Below are 20051 nucleotides of genomic sequence, written 5' to 3' on the forward strand. Positions count from 1 at the left end.
GCACATGTGTGTGATCTGTGTATTGGCAAGCGTAACAGGTGTTTTTCTCTGTATGGTATAATATCGGTACTACTGGTAGCAGGCTTGGATGATCTCCCAGTATTTGTGTCAGACTGCAATGACAAACATTTGAAATATTCCTTCTGCTTTTGGAGTTTCTGTGAGGAAATGGGAGGGTGAAACGGATAGAAACGAGAAGGTACCCATTGTAACACGTTCATGTTGTAACCAATGTACTGGAATGAATTGGTATAATTGATAATTTATTTGTTTCTTAAGCTATCCACAGGGTCTTGTAAAAATCACTGTAAACATAAAACTCTCTCTTTGATGGTTTTTGTTACAAACCCCTGTAGTCGGCCAGATAATCCTCTGGTCGTTGGTCCTGACTGTGACATAAGACTTGAACATTCTGACAGTTAGATGTCAAATGTCCAAGTCTGGTGTACATGTCAGGGCCAGAATATTTTACATTCTTGGAACATGACTGAGGCTGAAATTATCTTGAAACAGGCATTTTATATATTTCCGTAAAATTTCTGCACATCCTTTGATTTAATGATGCATTTATATTTATAACAAAACATAGTGTATAATAGATCTATAACTGATGCTGTACATTGAGGTCACATTGCCCAATTATAGTACCTCTTCAAGCACAAATATTTTATAATCGTAACTTAATTACTCTATCTTCTCAAAATTATGTAGGATAGTCAATATATATATATAGCTAACAGAAATTTCTATTGAGATGACTTTTAAATTCTGGTGAATTGAGAGTTTCACCTGAAATATCATCAACATGAAAAGTAAGTAGTCTACATTGTATTTGGGTAAAAATGTTTCCTTCTTGTATTTAACAAACTGCTTTATCATATTTTTATAATAAATTAGGCCTAAAAATACCAAATTTCTGCTAAACCCTGTACTTACCCTGTATTATTGTACCTACATGTACCATGCCCTGATTTTTTGTTGTCAAGAAAACACTCTAACGCCATCAATCCACATATATATATTAAACTTTTGTAAAAATCTTTAAAAACAAATCCCGACCTATCTAACCTATTTTTTTCTGTCACTTTATACTAATGTTGTTTTGATGATCGATTGTAATCGATAGCTAATCAAAAGATAATTAACCGATCCCGACAATCGAATATGAGATGTCAACATCGATGATATGGTTGTTTTCAAAACCTGAAGTGTGAGTTCTACTTTCATTTTCACTAAAAGAGAACAGAACTCAAAAGTTCTTGCCAGTCATGCTATTTAAACATAATTAAAAGCAAAAATGACATCAAAGATTATTACTGTACGTTGAAATGTCATGATAAAAAATAATGATACGAAACTATGTGGAGTTAAGCTACAGTGAATTAGACCTATTTAATTCCAGGGTAAAAGAAAAGGTAATGTATTATAAGGATTATGTAACAAAAGACTAATTATTAAAAAAAATTGATTGGTTCACACTAACAGATTATATCCGATCATCGATGTTGAAATCTCGATCGATTGATCATTCCCAACACTATTTTTAACATAAACAAAATGACATGTATTATGTTGTAACCCTTACAAGTATATATAGAATAAAACTTGTAGACCTGTACTTTGTGTATTGATAAAATAGTTAAAAACACTGTTGTGTTTCGCTAACATTTTTAGGCCTAACAGCCATCAATATCTTTAGGCGATTAAATAAATGAATCTCCAGAAGATAGCCGTTAGGCCTGAAAACGCTAGCGAAAAACAACAGTTGTCATGTAACTGTTGAATTGGTATGTTTTTATATATGATAACTATATACTGTATATATATATATATATATGAAGGAGATAGAAGGTATCACAATAAAATTTAAGTATATATGCTTCACTGTCAGTTTGTCTAACTTCTACAAAGTTCATATGATTGCCACCGTACTTCAGAAGCCCTCCTAAGACTTAAAGGGATCACTTTATATTATTACTTTGATACGATTGGATCTGATTGTTTAGTATTGTAGCTGTCTGTGTCTCTGTGGATCTAATACTCACATATTATAGCTATATATAGATGCTACTATAATCCACAGCTGTACGCTCACTCTCATCACACAGATATAACACAAGGTGTCTTCCTAATACTAGACTTAAATCTTCACAAAACAATCTTGTCTAAGATTTGTTTCTTCCTTTATTAAATTCCTTTACAGAATTTCCAACTTTTATTGCCCCATCGGTACCCTTTTAAAGTGTTCCTTACATTGTATTCCCAATTTAAGAATCAATACAAACAGGCCTAGGGTTGACCGAAGAACCAGCAGTTAAAAACATGCCATGTATTCATACTGATTTCACTTGATTCTTGAAAATCGGACAATGTATCAATTGTGGAATATTTAATGCAAGAAAATAGTTAGTATTGTTTACAGAGCTGTCGACCAATCAAATTGCCTGTTGCAAAACTGCTCTAAAATAGATAACATACTTCATCGTCTGCTCGCACGCCCATTTTTGGTCCATTTTTCATCTCTAAATCATTGTCATATACAACAAAAGAATAACATGAATTGATATTTAAGAATAACCAAGGTACTACCTTACTGAAGTTTGCGTGCATTTGATATTTTAGTTGGTTTAACTGAAATTCAAACTTAATCAAAGCTCACCTTCCCATTCCGACTTTTTGAATGGTACACCTTGTTGATACGGTAGGAGTAGGGGGTTATATTTTTTTATGAATATTTACGTGTGCTGATTTCCACTTCAAGTTCTCCATCAAGGAATTGCATAAAACATCCAAAGTCAGACGAATCTTTGATCTTGGCCCATTTACCAAATTATATATCGCGTACATGTGATTGCGTATAATTTATATATAATCTATACAACTACATATCATATCTTAATAGATACATAACAGTGGCGTAGGAAGTCGTCAAAAAGTGGGGGGGCAAAATTTTTTTTAACCTTAAATTTTACGCACTTCACAAATCGCATGCCATCTCCGCAAAATTAGGCAATAATTATCATTTCAACATCCCATGATAATTTTGATAATTTATGTAGTACAAATTAAGTTATTAACGCAAATCAGGATATACTATTTTTGGTAAAACATGAATCACCAGGCCCGGCCAGGATTTTCGAAATGGCGGGTGGTCCAGTAATTTAGTAATAATGCTCGCGCCGTAGGCGCGAGCCGATTTTTTTTGCTTTTTTTTTTTTTTTTACGAGGGGTCTGAGGGGCCGCCCAGCGGGTCCAGGGCAGCGCCCTGATAGGGGGTTCAAGGGGGTCTAAGCCCTCCGCGGAAAATGAAAAGCACATTTCCAATAATTCGGGATCAGGCGCGGATCCAGGAGTTTTCGAAAGGGGGTTTCAGTAATTAAGCGATTTTTTTTCCCTTTTTGCGAGAGGTCTGGGGGCCGCCCAGCGGGTCCCAGGGTGGCGAAGCCCCCCTGTGGATCTGCAATCGAAAGGGGGGCAGAAATTTAGTGATAAAGCGAGCGCCGTAGGCGCGAGCCGAATTTTTTTTTGTATTTCCTCGTACCTGTCGGTAATTAATATCACTCTATTCACGTTAAAACCGCGCATTCTTATTCATGTTGTGTTTCTGTCTTGTTCTCATTATGAACTCAATTAACTTCACAAATTATCATCAACTTATTGAATCTATGTGATGAAAATTTCGTATTAAGATATAAATATTGACTTACCAGGCTATTGCAGACGACCGACACACAGGTCTGAGGATTGATATACTAGTATAAAAGTCGGAATGTTCCGGATGTACAAGATACAGTTTTTATCGTTGCCTTCAAGAAAACATTATCGGTTCGAAAATATACAGATATTTATCGAAATGAATATATAAATTCGTGTTTTTTCCCCTTTTTTAGATTTTGGATGTCAAAAAGTGGGGGGGGCAAAAAGATATGTTTGCCCCCCCACTGAAAAAAGTGGGGGGGCAATTGCCCCCCCTGCCCCCCCGCTTCCTACGCCACTGCATAATATCTGTGTAACTTGTTGTTTGTTTATCTTTCAGCACTTACAATTAATGTGTGTGTATTTATGTGTATAATTAAAAGATCTAGAGCTACGTATATATCTATTGAGTCATTATGATTGACTGAAGACAAAACCAGGCTGTTGTATAATACTAAAGTTGCACTTTCTCTTTTTATCTTTCAAATTGAAAGTGAATAAATTATTTGTTTGCATCCCGAAGATGCTCTGTGTTTATTTTGTACAGACTGTTGACCAATCTAATTAAAATCTAGATAGTCATTCTCACTACGTTACATGAACATCTAACAACATCCCATAAAGGGGTCATGATGATCACGTCGCGGTGACCTTTTGGATTAGCCAATCAAATGACGTCTTCCACAATCTTGGAAGTGATTTTTTAGGTCACCTGAGACAAAGTCTCAAGTGACCTATTCTAATCCCCTTTTGTCCGTCGTCGTGCGTCGTCCGTCGTGCGTCGTCCGTCGTGCGTCCGTAAACAATTTACATTTTCGACTTCTTCTCCAAAACCCATAAACCAAATTCTATGAAATTTGGCAGGAAGCTTCTATGGCTAAAGGTCAACCAAAATTGTAAATTATATGGTCCCCACCCCCCAGGGGCCTGAGGGGCGGGGCCAAAAAGGGTCAAATTGACTAAAACTTCAAAAATCTTCTTCTCTACTCTCAGATATGCTGGAATCAAACATTCTTCATAGATGGAAGGGTCTTAAGGTGTTTTACCAAAATTGTAAATTTCATGACCCAGGGGTTTCACGTTTGCCCCTGGGGAGGGGCTAAACTTTACTATAGTTTATATAGGGAAATCACATTTTTGACTTTAATTTGTTTTATTTCTATTGGAATTCATTCTAATTTTGTAAACATTGTCAGCATGGGATGACAATTTGATGGCATGCACATGTTGGCCCTGACTGACCCCCAGGGGCTGATGGGCGGGGCTAAAAAGGGCCAAATTGACTGAAATTTCACAAATCTTCTTCTCTACTCTCAGATATGATAGAATCAGATACACTTCATAGATGGCTGGGTTTGAAGGTTCTTTACCAAAATTGTGAATTTCATGACCCTGGGGTCTCAAGTTTGCCCCTGGGGCGGGGCTAAACTTTACTATAGTTTATATTGGGAAATAACATTTTTAACTTTTATTGGTTTTGGAATTCATTCTTATTTTGTAAACATTGTCAGCGTGGGATGACAGTTTGATGGCATGCACATGTTGGCCCTGACTGACCCCCCCGGGGCTGATGGACGGGGCTAAAAAGGTTCAAATTGACTGAAATTTCAAAAATCTTCTTCTCAAGACTGAAATAAGGTGGAATCAAATACTCTTTATAGTTTGCAGGGTCTTATGGTTCTTTATTGAAATTTTAAATTTCATGACCCTGGGGTCACAAGTTTGCCCCTAGTTTATATAGGGAAATCACATTTTTGACTGATTTGTTTTGATTTCTATTGGAATTCATTCTGGTTAACATTTTCAGCATGGAATGAAAGTTTGATAATATGCATATGTTGGCTCAGCTGAAAGGGTATCACAATAAAATTTAAGTATATATGCTTCACTGTCAGTTTGTCTAACTTCTACAAAGTTCATATGATTGCCACCGTACTTCAGAAGCCCTCCTAAGACTTAATGGGATCACTTTATTTAATTACTTTGATACGATGGATCTGATTGTTTAGTATTGTAGCTGTCTGTGTCTCTGTGGATCTAATACTCACATATTATAGCTATATATAGATGCTACTATAATCCACAGATGTACGCTCACTCTCTCACACAGATACACAAGATGCCTTCCTGAGATACTAGACTTAAATCTTCACAAAACAATCTTGTCTAAGATTTGTTTCTTCTTCCTTTATTAAATTCCTTACAGAATTTCCAACTTTTATTGCCCCATCAGTACCCTTTTAAAGTGTTCTATTTCCTTACATTGTATTCCCAATTTAAGAATCAATACAAACAGGCCTAGGGTTGACCGAAGAACCAGCAATTAAAACATGCCATGTATTCATACTGATTTTCACGTGATTCTTGAAAATCGGACAATGGTATCAATTGTGGAATATTTAATGCAAGAAAAATTATAGTTAGTATTGTTACAGAGCTGTCGACCAATCAAATTGCCTGGTGCAAAACTGCTCTAAAATAGATAGCATACTTCATCGTCTGCTCGCACGCCCATTTTTGGTCCATTTTTCTTCCATTTTTCATCTCTAAATCATTGTCATATACAACAAAAAGAATAACATGAATTGATATTTAAGAATAACAAAGGTACTACCTACTGAAGTTTGCGTGCATTTGAATATTTAGTTGGATTGAAACTGAAATTCAAACTTGATCAAAGCTCACCTTCCATCCGACTTTTTGAGTGGTACACCCTTGTTGATACTGTAGGAGTAGGGGGTTATATTTTTTTATGAATATTTACGTGTGCTGATTTCCACTTCAAGTTCTCCATCAAGGAATTGCATAAAACATCCCAAGTCAGACGAATCTTTGATCTTGGCCCATTTACCAAATTATATATCGTGTACATGTGATTGCGTATAATTTATATATAATCTATACTACTACATATCATATCTTAATAGATACCATAATATCTGTGTAACTTGTTGTTGGTTTATCTTTCAGCACTTACAATTAATGTGTGTGTGTATTATGTGTATAATTAAAAGAGCTACATATATCTATTGAGTCATTATGATTGACTGAAGACAAAACCAGGCTGTTGTATAATACTAAGTTGCACATTCTCTTTTTATCTTTCAAATTGAAAGTGAATAAATTATTTGTTTGCATCCCGAAGATGCTCGTGTTTATTTGTTACAGACTGTTGACCAATCTAATTAAAATCTAGATAGTCATTCTCACTACGTTACATGAACATCTAACAACATCCCATAAGGGGTCACGTCGTGGTGACCTTTGGATTAGCCAATCAAATGACTTCTTCCACAATCTTGGAAGTGATTTTTTTATATCCGAATTAGCATGCCTAGAGTGCATAGCTTGCATAATCTGTCAATTTGTTTCAAGTTATTTCATCCCACAAAGCGTATAAATGAACATGCTGTAACGAAATGGATTGCTTCAGATGCATGCTGTGACGAAATGGTTTGCTTCGATGACATCGACAAATTGGCAATTCGTCATGAAAGTGAAATACACACATATCAAAGGTCATCAGTACAATGCCGTGATATGATAATGGCGCCCTCTACCAGATATTTTATTAACTCATGTTTTCGTTGGCTGTAGATTGGGCTGTACAGTGCCGTGATAAGATGATGGCGCCCCCTACCGGATATTTTATTAACTCATGTTTCGTTGGCTGTAGATTGGGCTGTACGTATACAGTGCCGTGATATGATAATGGCGCCCTCTACAGGATATTTTATTAACTCATGTTTTCGTTGGCTGTAGATTGGGCTGTACAGTGCCGTGATATGATAATGGCGCCCTCTACAGGATATTTTATTAACTCATGTTTTCGTTGGCTGTAGATTGGGCTGTACAGTGCCGTGATATGATGATGGCGCCCTCTACCTGGTATTTTATTAACTCATGTTTTCGTTGGCTGTAGATTGATGGCGCCCTCTACCGGATGTTCTATTAACTTGTGTTTTCGTTGGCTGTAGATTGGGCTGTACAGTGCCGTGATATGATGATGGCGCCCCCTACCAGATGTTTTAAATTTATTAACTCATGTTTTCGTTGGCTGTAGATTGGGCTGTACAGTGCCGTGATATGATGATGGCGGCCCCTTTGGTACGATGAGTACAAACCTGAGTCTGATGAATCCAGGTACCTCCCTAAACTTTGACGGACAGGTGCTGCAGAATGCTCAGGAGGAGGAATACCGACAGGAGGAGGAACAGCAGCACAATGAGGTTAGTACACATGGGGACGGTCAAAACATAGGGGGAGCGGTCAGTACATGGGGGGACGGTCAAAACATAGGGATAGCGGTCAGTACACTGGGGGACGGTCAAAACATGGGGGGGGCGGTCAGTACACGGGGGGACGGTCAGCTACACGGGGGGGGGGGGGGGGGGGGGGGGGGGTCGGTCAGTACACGGGGGGACGGTCAAAACATGGGGGGGGGGTCGGTCAGTACACTGGGGGACGGTCAAAACATGGGGGGGGTCGGTCAGTACACGGGGGGACGGTCAAAACATGGGGGGGGGGTCGGTCAGTACACGGGGGGACGGTCAAAACATGGGGGGGGGTCGGTCAGTACACGGGGGGACGGTCAAAACATGGGGGGGGGGGTCGGTCAGTACACGGGGGGACGGTCAAAACATGGGGGGGGGTCGGTCAGTACACTGGGGGTCGGATAGTACACAGGGTCCGTAATTAAGGGGGGGTTGGTCAGTACACAGGGGGTCAGATAGTACACAGGGTTGGTCATTAAGGGGGTTGGTCAGTACACAGAAGGGTCGGTCAGTACGCAGGGGGGGGTCGGTTAATACACAGGGGTTTGACACGAAAATGGAAATTTTGGTATAGTTTAGAAGGGAGGGACCACAATATATATTCGATACAACCGCAGTATTAGATTCATCAGTGTTCGAATCATCTGTGTTTAATTTACTAAGATAAAGAAGGGAAAAAATCAGGACTGATTAAAACATTGGACTCATTCGATGTATTTGATTCAAGCGTGTTCGACACAAGTGAGAGTTTTACTGTATTTATATGTCGGGGGTACAGTACACCAGCTGTGATACCCCCTTATATATATATGTCGGGGGGGTACAGTACACCAGCTGTGATACCCTCTTATATATATATGTCGGGGGGGTACAGTACACCAGCTGTGATACCCCCTTATATATATATGTCGGGAGGGTACAGTACACCAGCTGCGATACTCCCTTATATATATATGTCGGGGGGTACAGTACACCAGCTGTGATACCCCCTTATATATATATGTCGGGAGGGTACAGTACACCAGCTGCGATACCCCCTTATATATATATGTCGGGGGGGTACAGTACACCAGCTGTGATACCCCCTTATATATATATGTCGGGGGTACAGTACACCAGCTGTGATACCCCCTTATATATATATGTCGGGGGGGTACAGTACACCAGCTGTGATACCCCCTTATATATATATGTCGGGGGGGTACAGTACACCAGCTGTGATACCCCCTTATATATATATGTCGGGGGGTACAGTACACCAGCTGTGATACCCCTTATATATATATGTCGGGGGGTACAGTACACCAGCTGTGATACCCCCTTATATATATATGTCGGGGGGTACAGTACACCAGCTGTGATACCCCCTTATATATATATGTCGGGGGTACCAGCTGTGATACCCCCTTATGTCGGGGGTACAGTACCAGCTGTGATACCCCCTTATATATATATGTCGGGGAGTACTGTACACCAGCTGTGATACCCCCTTATATATATATGTCGGGGGGTACAGTACACCAGCTGTGATACCCTCGACATATATATATGTCGGGGGGTACAGTACACCAGCTGTGATACCCCCTTATATATATATGTCGGGGGGTACAGTACACCAGCTGTGATACCCCTCTATATATATATATGTCGGGGGGTACAGTACACCAGCTGTGATACCCTCGACATATATATATGTCGGGGGGTACAGTACACCAGCTGTGATACCCTCGACATATATATATGTCGGGATATAGTACACCAGCTGAGAGTCACGGGGTGGTAGACAAAATTAAGTGGGGCCGGTACAAAGTTTACTATATTGTTTACATTATAAAGTTGATCTTGTTTATAATTAGTTGGCAGTCTGACAGCTTGTGTGGTTAAGATGGCAGAGCATTTAGTATGTTTGTAGTAAATACTTTATAATGAGGGAAGGTATATTGTGGCCGATTGTAAGCTTGTTTGATTTATATATTGGTGTATAATTCTTTACCCCTCTTTTTAAATGATCATTTCATAAATAAACCTCAATTTGTTCTATATAAGGTGTTATTTTTATACCCCAAGTGAAGAAATTTAAGGCTTTGAATTTGAATTAATCAGAGATGTATGCCGGAGAAAATTAAACTACCTTGATAAAACACCGAATTTTTTTCACTGCAGCCATGTTTCGTCGTGTTTGTGTTAATTGACAGGACATACATTTGGAGGTAATCTGCCCATTTATCAAAACACAACAAATAAATACATACAAAATGAACAATATATAACAATATATAACAATATCAAACGTCTCTAGTGTGTTGGTGATTCACGGATGGTTAAAATCCATAGATACAGCTCTGTACAATTCTCCGTTATTGGGGAGAGTGCGAGTGATTTCTCGATTTTTAATTGTTAAATACACAGTACGATATAGAGGTGTTTTAATAATTCATTCTCCTATCAATGGTCGTGGGGATATGGTCATGTTTTATCAATATAACTTGTACATTTGTCATCCTGGTAATTGTTTAGTCTCATGGACATTGAAGACTCACAGTGGTGTATTTCAGGGAGGACTGATCATGATCATGGTGCTGTATTTCAGGGTGACATCTATATAAGAGATAGCAGGACTTTTTCTGGGGGCTTTTTGGGGCCGTTAATGGGCCCCATTCGAATTATTTCATATTTAAGCCAAATTCCCAAAATTTGCAGATTACTCCTGAAAAAATCTTTCCCAATTCGCAAATTTTCTTCCCAAAATGAGACAAAAGGTCCTTTCCCAAACCAGCGAGAAAAAGCCCTGGATGGACACTTTGCTGTAAGAGAATCCGATGGTCAAATATACAAATGGATGTAATGTCGTTCATCCAGACATAATAGAATGTCTAGACCGATCAATATTGATCAATAAATTTAACCAATTTAAGTGTTTATATATATTTGTCCTGTGTAGATAAGGACAAGGAGTGTGATTTACACCTGGACAGTTTAATTACACCTGGAGTTTCCTGGGTCATTCTGACGATTTATTGATCTAATGTTACAGCATTACTGTGGTAGATAGCTGCTAGGTTATATAGGGGAGGACTGTCTGGGGGAGCTGTGTCCCCTCAGGTCATACAGGAACACTTTACACTGGTAATATATTCTGAAAATTAAAGTTCAGTACTTGATGTAAACCAGGTAATGTTAGAGTATATAAATCTGCGAAGCTTTGGTTTACTGGGTTTTTATCCTGTCTCCACGACCAGGGACTGCATGAGAGTAGTTGATTTAAACACGGATGTCTACCACAAATCTTGGCATCCTTGGACATGTAGAATTTTATATCTATATGGATGGCAAGGTTTTTTTCTGGGGGCTTTTTGAGGCTGTAAATGGGCCCCATTCCCAATTGAAATTATTTCATGATCATATTTAAGCCAAATTCCCAAAATTTGCAGTTTACTCCTGAAAATTTCTTTCCGAATTTACCAATTTTCTTCCCTAAATGAGACAAAAAGGCCCTTTCCCAAATTAGTGAGAAAAAGCCCTGGATGGCATTCTGTGGGCTCAAGGGTATAAATATGGATGGCATTCTGTGGGCTCAAGGGTATAAATATGGATGGCATTCTGTGGGCTCAAGGGTATAAATATGGATGGCATTCTGTGGGCTCAAGGGTATAAATATGGATTGGATACTATCATCTGTGGTCTCAAGGGTATAAATATGGATTGGATACTATCATCTGTATTTATCTGTATCAATTAATTATAAGCGTTGATGTCAATTATTTTTTAGTTTCATCGGGGTATGAAACAAATTTTGTTTGCAAACTTCTGTAAGAATCCGCTATGCGGATTCATACAGTTTGCAAACAAAATTTGTTTCATTACCCCAATGAAACTAAAAAAAAATGACATCAATGCTTAAATACATAACCAAGGAACTAGATTCCAGGAGAGTGGGGTTGATATCTGTAGAGCCACTACAAGTAAAAACTGCAGAAAATATTAGGAACATGGTCTGATGCGTATATCCTAGATTTACATGCAGATAATTTTATATATATATCTGAAATAGGTGTGTATGTACAGTAATATATTGCAAGTTTGAGGATGTTATTTTTTTTTTATCTATTTGACAAAGCAGGAGATGATACTGTGAATACCTGTATATTTCCAGATAAGATATATTTGCAGGGGTAGCCTTCATTTACACTATTTCTGTCTTACTGGGGGTACCAACGCCTTAAATCTCTCATCAAATTGTGAAAGGCTGTAGAATTGTTAATGTAAATAAAGTGCTATTTACCTGAATTTTTATTAAATTGTTTTAGGCATTATAGTTCAAAGGTGAGCAAACACTGAGTTGGCAGTCTGAATGTTTCCACTGTACAATGGAGCTGTCAGTTTTGTTTTGTACCTTGTTATACAAACAAAGCTATTGGCCTGGATTTTTACCTACATGAAATGCTGGTACTTGACAATGTCACAATAGGAATAATGTAAATAGCCATGTGTTGCTGGGGTCTATGACCAGGTAATAGCTATATAGGAACAAATTAGAGGAGCAGCAATCTGTTGTCATAACAACCAATCAGGAAAGGGGAGACAACACATGTTACTGGGTCTATGGCTTTAAAGGATAAAAAAAATGGGAGCAACAATCTGTTGTCATAACAACCGATCAGGAAAGGGGAGACAACACATGTTACTGGGGTCTATGGCTTTAAAGGATAAAAAAAATGGGAGCAACAATCTGTTGTCATAACAACCGATCAGGAAAGGGGAGACAACACATGTTACTGGGGTCCGCAACCAGGCTATAGACTTTATAGGAACAAAACAGGGGAGCAACAATCTGTTGTCATAACAACCGATCTGGAAAGGGGAGGCAACACATGTTACTGGGGTCTATGACCAGGTAATAGCTATATAGGAACAAAACAGGGGAGCAACAATCTGTTGTCATAACAACCGATCTGGAAAGGGGAGATAACAACTATTAATGTGACGAGAGTTTGTGTTCCCTGTGTTAAAAACTCCCGTGGTTAATCATAAAGTAAATTCCTTATCATTGTAAGTCGTTAGACTGATGATCTCATGATCTGTGGAATTTTAAAGTCTTTTACACAGTAAATTACCCGCATACAACACGACGGCTTGTTAATGAGGACATTTAAACCCCAGTTAGCTCGTGTAATTATGTATTAAAACTGTGAATAGCTTGATTTCATTTTTAAATTGGCTAATTTGATATGTATTGAAACCCCATACAGACTGCCTTGTCCATAGAAAATACCCTTTTACTCATGATCAGGCCTGACATATAATGGTTGAAGTATTTAAATTATTTGTAAAAAACCAGGCGCCTGACATGGAAAAAATAAACAGGATTCATAGCAGTATTATCAAAACATTGTCGGACCTGTAAGTCATCTTTCGACCTTAGTTCGGGTTGATTGTGGTAGCTAATGGTTTAACATCAGTACAGGTAATTTCAGATAAGTTTCCATTATGATGGTACAGAGTTCTCATTGTACTTGGACTTTAATCCGATAGCACAGTATATAATATATACATGTACACTAGCTGGGTATGTCTTGACTTTATGCAGGAGGTAAAATAAGATGAAATGATATCAATTTGGGCTCTGAGAGCCAAGTCTATTCATGAACATCAATTCCGCTTAAGGAAGTTAATATTCGGAGTGATGACCCCGGTACCCCTGATATAAGTGGCTTGATTATAGATTAGAGGAACTTAAATTATCAGCTAACCTGATCTACACATGAATACTTAACAAGTGGTAACGACTTAAATGTTATATGAATTATTGCATTCTTGAAAAAAGAAAAACAAGTAAAGGTTTGAAATGAAAAATAATCTTTATTAACAAAATACAGAAATCTTCATTTGAAAAAAAATATGGTTAAAATGTGTTATGTCTCCTGAGAAGAAGCCTTTTATCCGTCATTGTGCGTCTGTTGATCAGTATTTATCCGTCATTGTGCGTCTGTTGATCAGTAAACAGTTCACATTTTCGGCTTCTCAAAAAATCCTGAACCGCTTTCAAAGAAATCCTATTTTTGAGCATCATTTGTTGAATTGCCAATAGAAATAATTCAAACTTGGTTAGTAGAGTTATGAGTACATGACGGTAGTTTCATGGTATGTGCATTTTGGCCCTTGCTAATCCGGAGCTAATCCTTAATGGGTCAAACTCAAATTTGAGGCCCAATTGGGCCTCTTGTCATGTAGCTATAGCTTCCGCATTATGTCCGTTTTCGACGCACTGTGCCTCTACTCTCAGGTGGCGATTATTATTCAATGCGAGTGTGGTAATTCTGTTTGAAACGCTCATTAGTACTACTCTGTCAGATGATCGATTCAGAACAATATTTTCATCACGGAAAATCATAGAAACAGCTGTACATATTTCTCAAATATACATTTTAAAATTCTCTGTGGTAATAATCAAGCCGATGAAGACCAAACACTTCTAACGCACATGTATGCCTATGTATCACATGCTATGCCCTTGGCCTCTATATATATATTAACTGGTCGGAAAACTAATCCTAAAGTTTAATTTCTTGGTCAGACACAAGAATTACCTAAATATCCAATGGAATATCATTTGTTTGGGACGTATTTTGGTCTGCTCGAGCTCTGAACAAGCAAATAAATGTCCATACATGGCACATTGCAACCGGTCAGTTTTTAAGTTGGATGCTTTTTGTTTTTAGTGGAGAAGGAGTTCAATGTGTGTTGGGTTTTGTTTTTAGTGGAGAAGGAGTTCAATGTGTGTTGGGTTTTGTTTTTAGTGGAGAAGGAGTTCAATGTGTGTTGGGTTTTGTTTTTAGTGGAGAAGGGAGTTCAATGTCTGTTGGGTTTTGGTCACACCAATTTTCCAAATTGCACATTTATCATAATTTTATGATTTGATTTTTTTTATGAAAAGGGGATACCCAAGGTTGGTGAGATTATATAACTTGGGTATATTATGTAACTTGGGTATATTATATAACTTGGGTATATTATATAACTTGGGTATATTATATAACTTGGGTATATTATATAACTTGGGTATATTATATAACTTGGGTATATTATAAGTCACGCCATTTGCTCATTAGGTCTGACGTCCTAGGTTTATGTGTGTATCACAATATACTAAGTCCTATATCGCCGCACCAGTTAACATTGTTTATTACAAATGCCTAGATAGGGCGCGATTAATGCAGATTTCACATACATGTAAATGAAGGACGCCCCTGCTTAGGTGGAAACACAAGTAGATCCCTCCCCATCCCCCGGGGCCAGCCCCTGTAGGTCTTCCTACTTAGCCAATATATCCTATTGTTATAACAGGATGAGAACAATAGGAGGTTCTAATTAGAGTTAAAGGTATAGCCTGTTTTGGAAAAGTGGCGGATTCTTAGGTGATCATTTTAACTGTGTAAACTAGCTGTACTGTATTTTATGTATCACTTTGGTTTGTTTTTTTTGTTTTTGTTTAACGTCCTATTAACATTGTACAGCCAGGGTCATTTACATGTACGTATCACAGCAAAAAAGTTTTTACTTGAAATAACTAACACTATCAGTATATATAGCTCCTGATATTAATAAAATATTGAATTAGATAAGATATTTAATACTCGGAAAATTGTTATCAATAAGAAATATCATATTCACCATGAAAACTATATTTTTCACCTTGGTGACACAATTAATGGTATGTTTCATATAGACAATATTAAATTGTTTACTCGTTAGCAATAAGAGAAGTAACGTCATTCACGACAAACAAATATGTCATGCTGATGCAGATTTTGCTGCTGTGCTGAATATTATATTTGTATTACGGCTGTTGCTGTCTCCTAAAGCACTTATATCGATGACCTGTATAATTCCTTATCACCGACACAGGTCTTTTCCAAATTTTAACCGACACTGATGTTTTTTACTCTGCATACGTCCATAAATTACCATCAGTAATCATTTCTCACCCTGCTTAAAAGGTTGTTAATGGTTCTAAAAGGACAATCATATGCATATCGCGGCATGAATGCATACCTCTAATACAAAATGTAACAAAAAATGGCAGTCGCTGCGTTGAGCCTTAACATAATGTACTTTTTTACAGTTTTGTTTGAATGAGATATTAAACTTATAGATAGTCCCTCATGGGATATTTTATTATTTTTACACTAATTCTGTATGTTTAGCTCAACTTCACACACCATGACGGCTATTCCCACCAAACACGGAACATAAGTACATTGGTACATTGTAGTACATCTCAATGCTGCAACTAGATTGAATTTGAATTTTATTTTTTTGTGGATATTTACTGGGATTTTGGGGTCAATGCTGGAAAAGTGCTGTAATTTTGGGGTCAAAGCTGGAAAAGTGCTCAAATTTGGGGTCAGTGTTGGAAATTGCTGGAATGTGGGGTCACTGCTGGAATTTGGGGTCAGTGCAGGAAAATTAATTAAATCGAATTAAAATAAATATTTTGATATTTGACGTTTAAAAAAGAAAAGTGCATTATACATGTAGATAGACTTACACGTATATCTGGTACCCTTATAACGACCTAAAGGAGCTGGTCGTTATACGGATAGCCTTAACGACATACAGGAGCTGGTCGTTATACAGATAGCCTTAACGACATACAGGAGCTGGTCATTATACTGATGGCCTTAACGACATACAGGAGCTGGTCATTAAACCAATAGACATATACCCTTAACGACCTACAGGTGCTCATCATTATACAGGTAGATTAACCCTTAACGTCCTACAGAAGCTGATAGACTTGACCAGCAGACGGTCAATACTAGTGATGAGGACATCCCATCATATTTGTTACCTGTCAGTGGGGACAGAAATCATCCTCTTGTGTATTGATCAGGTGTAAAACCCTTGTTAGAATTGGTAGTATGTATTGATGGGGGTGGATTAGGCCAAGGCAATCTAATTGTGAGTGTTATAGTTTGTGTCCCAACAGTGCTACCTCAGCACCGTGATCCACAAGCAAGTTCATTTCCTCATGGTCATTGTGTGGTGTTGTCTTAATTTGTATGTTGTTGTTCTTATAGTATTGTTTGTATGTTGTTGTTTGTATGTTGTTGTTTGTATGTCGTTGTTTGTATAGTATTGTTTGTATGTTGTTTGTATGTTGTTGTTTGTATGGTGTTGTTGTAATTTGTGTGTTGTTTGTATGGTGTTGTCTGTATGTTGTTGTTTGTGTTGTTTGTACATCATTGTTTGTATGTTGTATGTCGTTGTTTGTATGGTGTTGTTTATATGGTGTTGTTTGTATGTCGTTGTTTGTATGTCGTTTGTATGGTGTTGTTGTAATTTGTGTGTTGTTTGTATGGTGTTGTTGTAATTTGTGTGTTGTTTGTATGGTGTTGTCTGTATGTTGTTGTTTGTGTTGTTTGTACATCATTGTTTGTATGTCGTTGTTTGTATGTCGTTGTTTGTATGTTGTTGTTGTAATTTGTGTGTTGTTTGTATGTTGTTTGTGTTGTTTGTACATCATTGTTTGTATGTTGTTGTTTGTGTTGTTTGTACATCATTGTTTGTATGTCGTTGTTTGTATGGTGCTGTATGTCGTTGTTTGTATGGTGTTCGTATGTCGTTGTTTGTATGGTGTTGTTTGTAAATTTTCAGTTTATCTTTCAATTCAATAAGAGGAGAAATACATTGTACTTTGTTTAAAATATACAATAGACTCCTTTTGTATGCAGGAAATACATTTTTAAACAAATCCAAAGTAATTCAGTATATTATAGCATGTAATATGCCATCTTTAATCTGGGCCTGAAAGCATTGCAGGATGTTGATCTGGGTAATTTTAACTATAGTCTGGGCCTGAAAGCATTGCAGGATGTTGATTTGGGTCATTTTCATGAAGTTTCCTCCAGATAAGGATATGTACAAAACCATCAAATTAATGGGCAATCGTAAGGAAGTAGATTGTGAATTATCACAAGATGTCTAGATTTTGTTTTACGGCAATATTGATTTAGGAGAAAGCAGTAATTAAATGAGATTCTTGTGAATGAATGATTATAATCATACAAAGCCTTAACTTTACATTCACCATGCATGAAGTACATGTAACCTCATAAACTCCGACTTAATTAAAGCTTTATAGTCCATTTTGGAAAATTGTCATGATCTGAAAATAAACAAGTTTCGTTGAAGTAATTCTTCTCATCAACATGACTTCTAATAGGCTTGGCCTACATTTTCCAGAGGATTTCTCCCCATCAACATAACTTCTTGGCTTGGCCTACATTTTCAAGAGTATTTCACCCCATCAACATAACTTCTTGGCTTGGCCTACATTTATAGAGTATTTCTCCCTCATCAACATGACTTCTTGGCTTGGCCTACATTTTCAAGAGTATTTCTCCCCATCAACATAACTTCTTGGCTTGGCCTACATTTATGGGTATTTCTCCCCATCAACATGACTTCTTGGCTTGGCCTACATTTACAAGAGTATTTCTCCCCATCAACATGACTTCTTGGCTTGGCCTACATTTATAGAGTATTTCTGCCCATCAACATAACTTCTTGGCTTGGCCTACATTTATAGAGTATTTCTCCCCATCATCATGACTTCTTGGCTTGGCCTACATTTATAGAGTATTTCTCCCCATCAACATAACTTCTTGGCTTGGCCTACATTTATAGAGTATTTCTCCCTCATCAACATAACTTCTTGGCTTGGCCTACATTTTCTAGAGTATCTCTCCCCATCAACATAACTTCTTGGCTTGGCCTACATTTTCAAGAGTATTTCTCCCCATCAACATAACTTCCTGGCTTGGCCTACATTTATAGAGTATTTCTCCCTCATCAACATAACTTCTTGGCTTGGCCTACATTTATAGAGTATTTCTCCCCATCAACATGACTTCTTGGCTTGGCCTACATTTATAGAGTATTTCTCCCCATCAACATGACTTCTTGGCTTGGCCTACATTTATAGAGTATTTCTCCCTCATCAACATAACTTCTTGGCTTGGCCTACATTTATAGAGTATTTCTCCCCATCAACATAACTTCTTGGCTTGGCCTACATTTATAGAGTATTTCTCCCCATCAACATAACTTCCTGGCTTGGCCTACATTTATAGAGTATTTCTCCCTCATCAACATGACTTCTTGGCTTGGCCTACATTTTAAAGAGTATCTCTCCCCATCAACATGACTTCTTGGCTTAAAATTGGCCTACATTTCCCCTATCTACATCTTATTGGTTTGGTCTTATTTCTAATCCTCTTTGATTCTGTGATTGTAATTTTGTAATGGTTGCCCAAAGCAGGTTTCCTGGGGTCAAGGTCAGAGGTTTTGAGAATGTGCCTGCGGGTGTGGTGATGGTGTGTGTGGGGGGTATATTGTGACTGTAAGTGTAGTGATGGGGTGTGGAATATTGTGGTTTTGGAGGTATAGCCACTCTATGGACTGAACATGTGGTGATTGTATAATGTTGTCTGTGTATGGATGTATTGTGATGTGTGGATCTAATGGAAGATGATGCTACTTTGTGACTTGATTCCTTCATGAATGAAAAGTTGGTATTGACCCTGCAGTGATCGTGTCACATCAGTCAGAAGTACTCTGATTCTTTAGTTAAGGCCGTTTTATTCATTATATGATTTACAATTTTAGCTGCCTGACATAACTTGCTTGAGCCTGTTCTTGGCAAACCTTTATAGGTACTAATAGTAATTATTTACTATATACTTGTAATACAAGGTCCAAAGTCATATTGGATACTATAATTGTCATAACATGATTGATATAATCTTACACTTCATTTGGGATGAGACCAGGACTGCCAGTCAGCTGTTTGTAAATAATGGTCATGTGATCACTGCTATTTGTAAATAATGGTCATGTGATCACTGCTGTGTGTAAAGATTGGTCATGTGATCACTGCTGTGTGTAAAGATTGGTCATGTGATCACTGCTATTTGTAAATAATGGTCATGTGATCACTGCTGTGTGTAAAGATTGGTCATGTGATCACTGCTGTGTGTAAAGATGTGATCGTCATTATTGGTCATGAAACATTGTGTG

General features: G+C 37.7%; 1 protein-coding gene across 2 annotated transcripts in view; it reads left to right on the forward strand.

The window, feature by feature from the left end:
• Positions 1 to 20051, forward strand: part of LOC117315996 (nucleoprotein TPR-like) — a 74118-nt gene that overhangs the window by 231 nt on the left and 53836 nt on the right. The window contains exons 1-2 of one of the 2 annotated variants that reach the window (XM_033870481.1): positions 24 to 199; positions 7760 to 7925. In XM_033870481.1, coding sequence (XP_033726372.1) covers positions 7809 to 7925 — 117 coding nt within the window. In that variant the 5' untranslated portion in view covers positions 24 to 199; positions 7760 to 7808. Of the gene's footprint in view, positions 1 to 23; positions 200 to 7759; positions 7926 to 20051 lie in introns of those variants that run through there. The other variant, XM_033870480.1, reaches the window with a different exon arrangement.

Source organism: Pecten maximus, chromosome 17, assembly GCF_902652985.1.
Source record: "Pecten maximus chromosome 17, xPecMax1.1, whole genome shotgun sequence".
Lineage (NCBI taxonomy): Eukaryota > Metazoa > Mollusca > Bivalvia > Pectinida > Pectinidae > Pecten > Pecten maximus.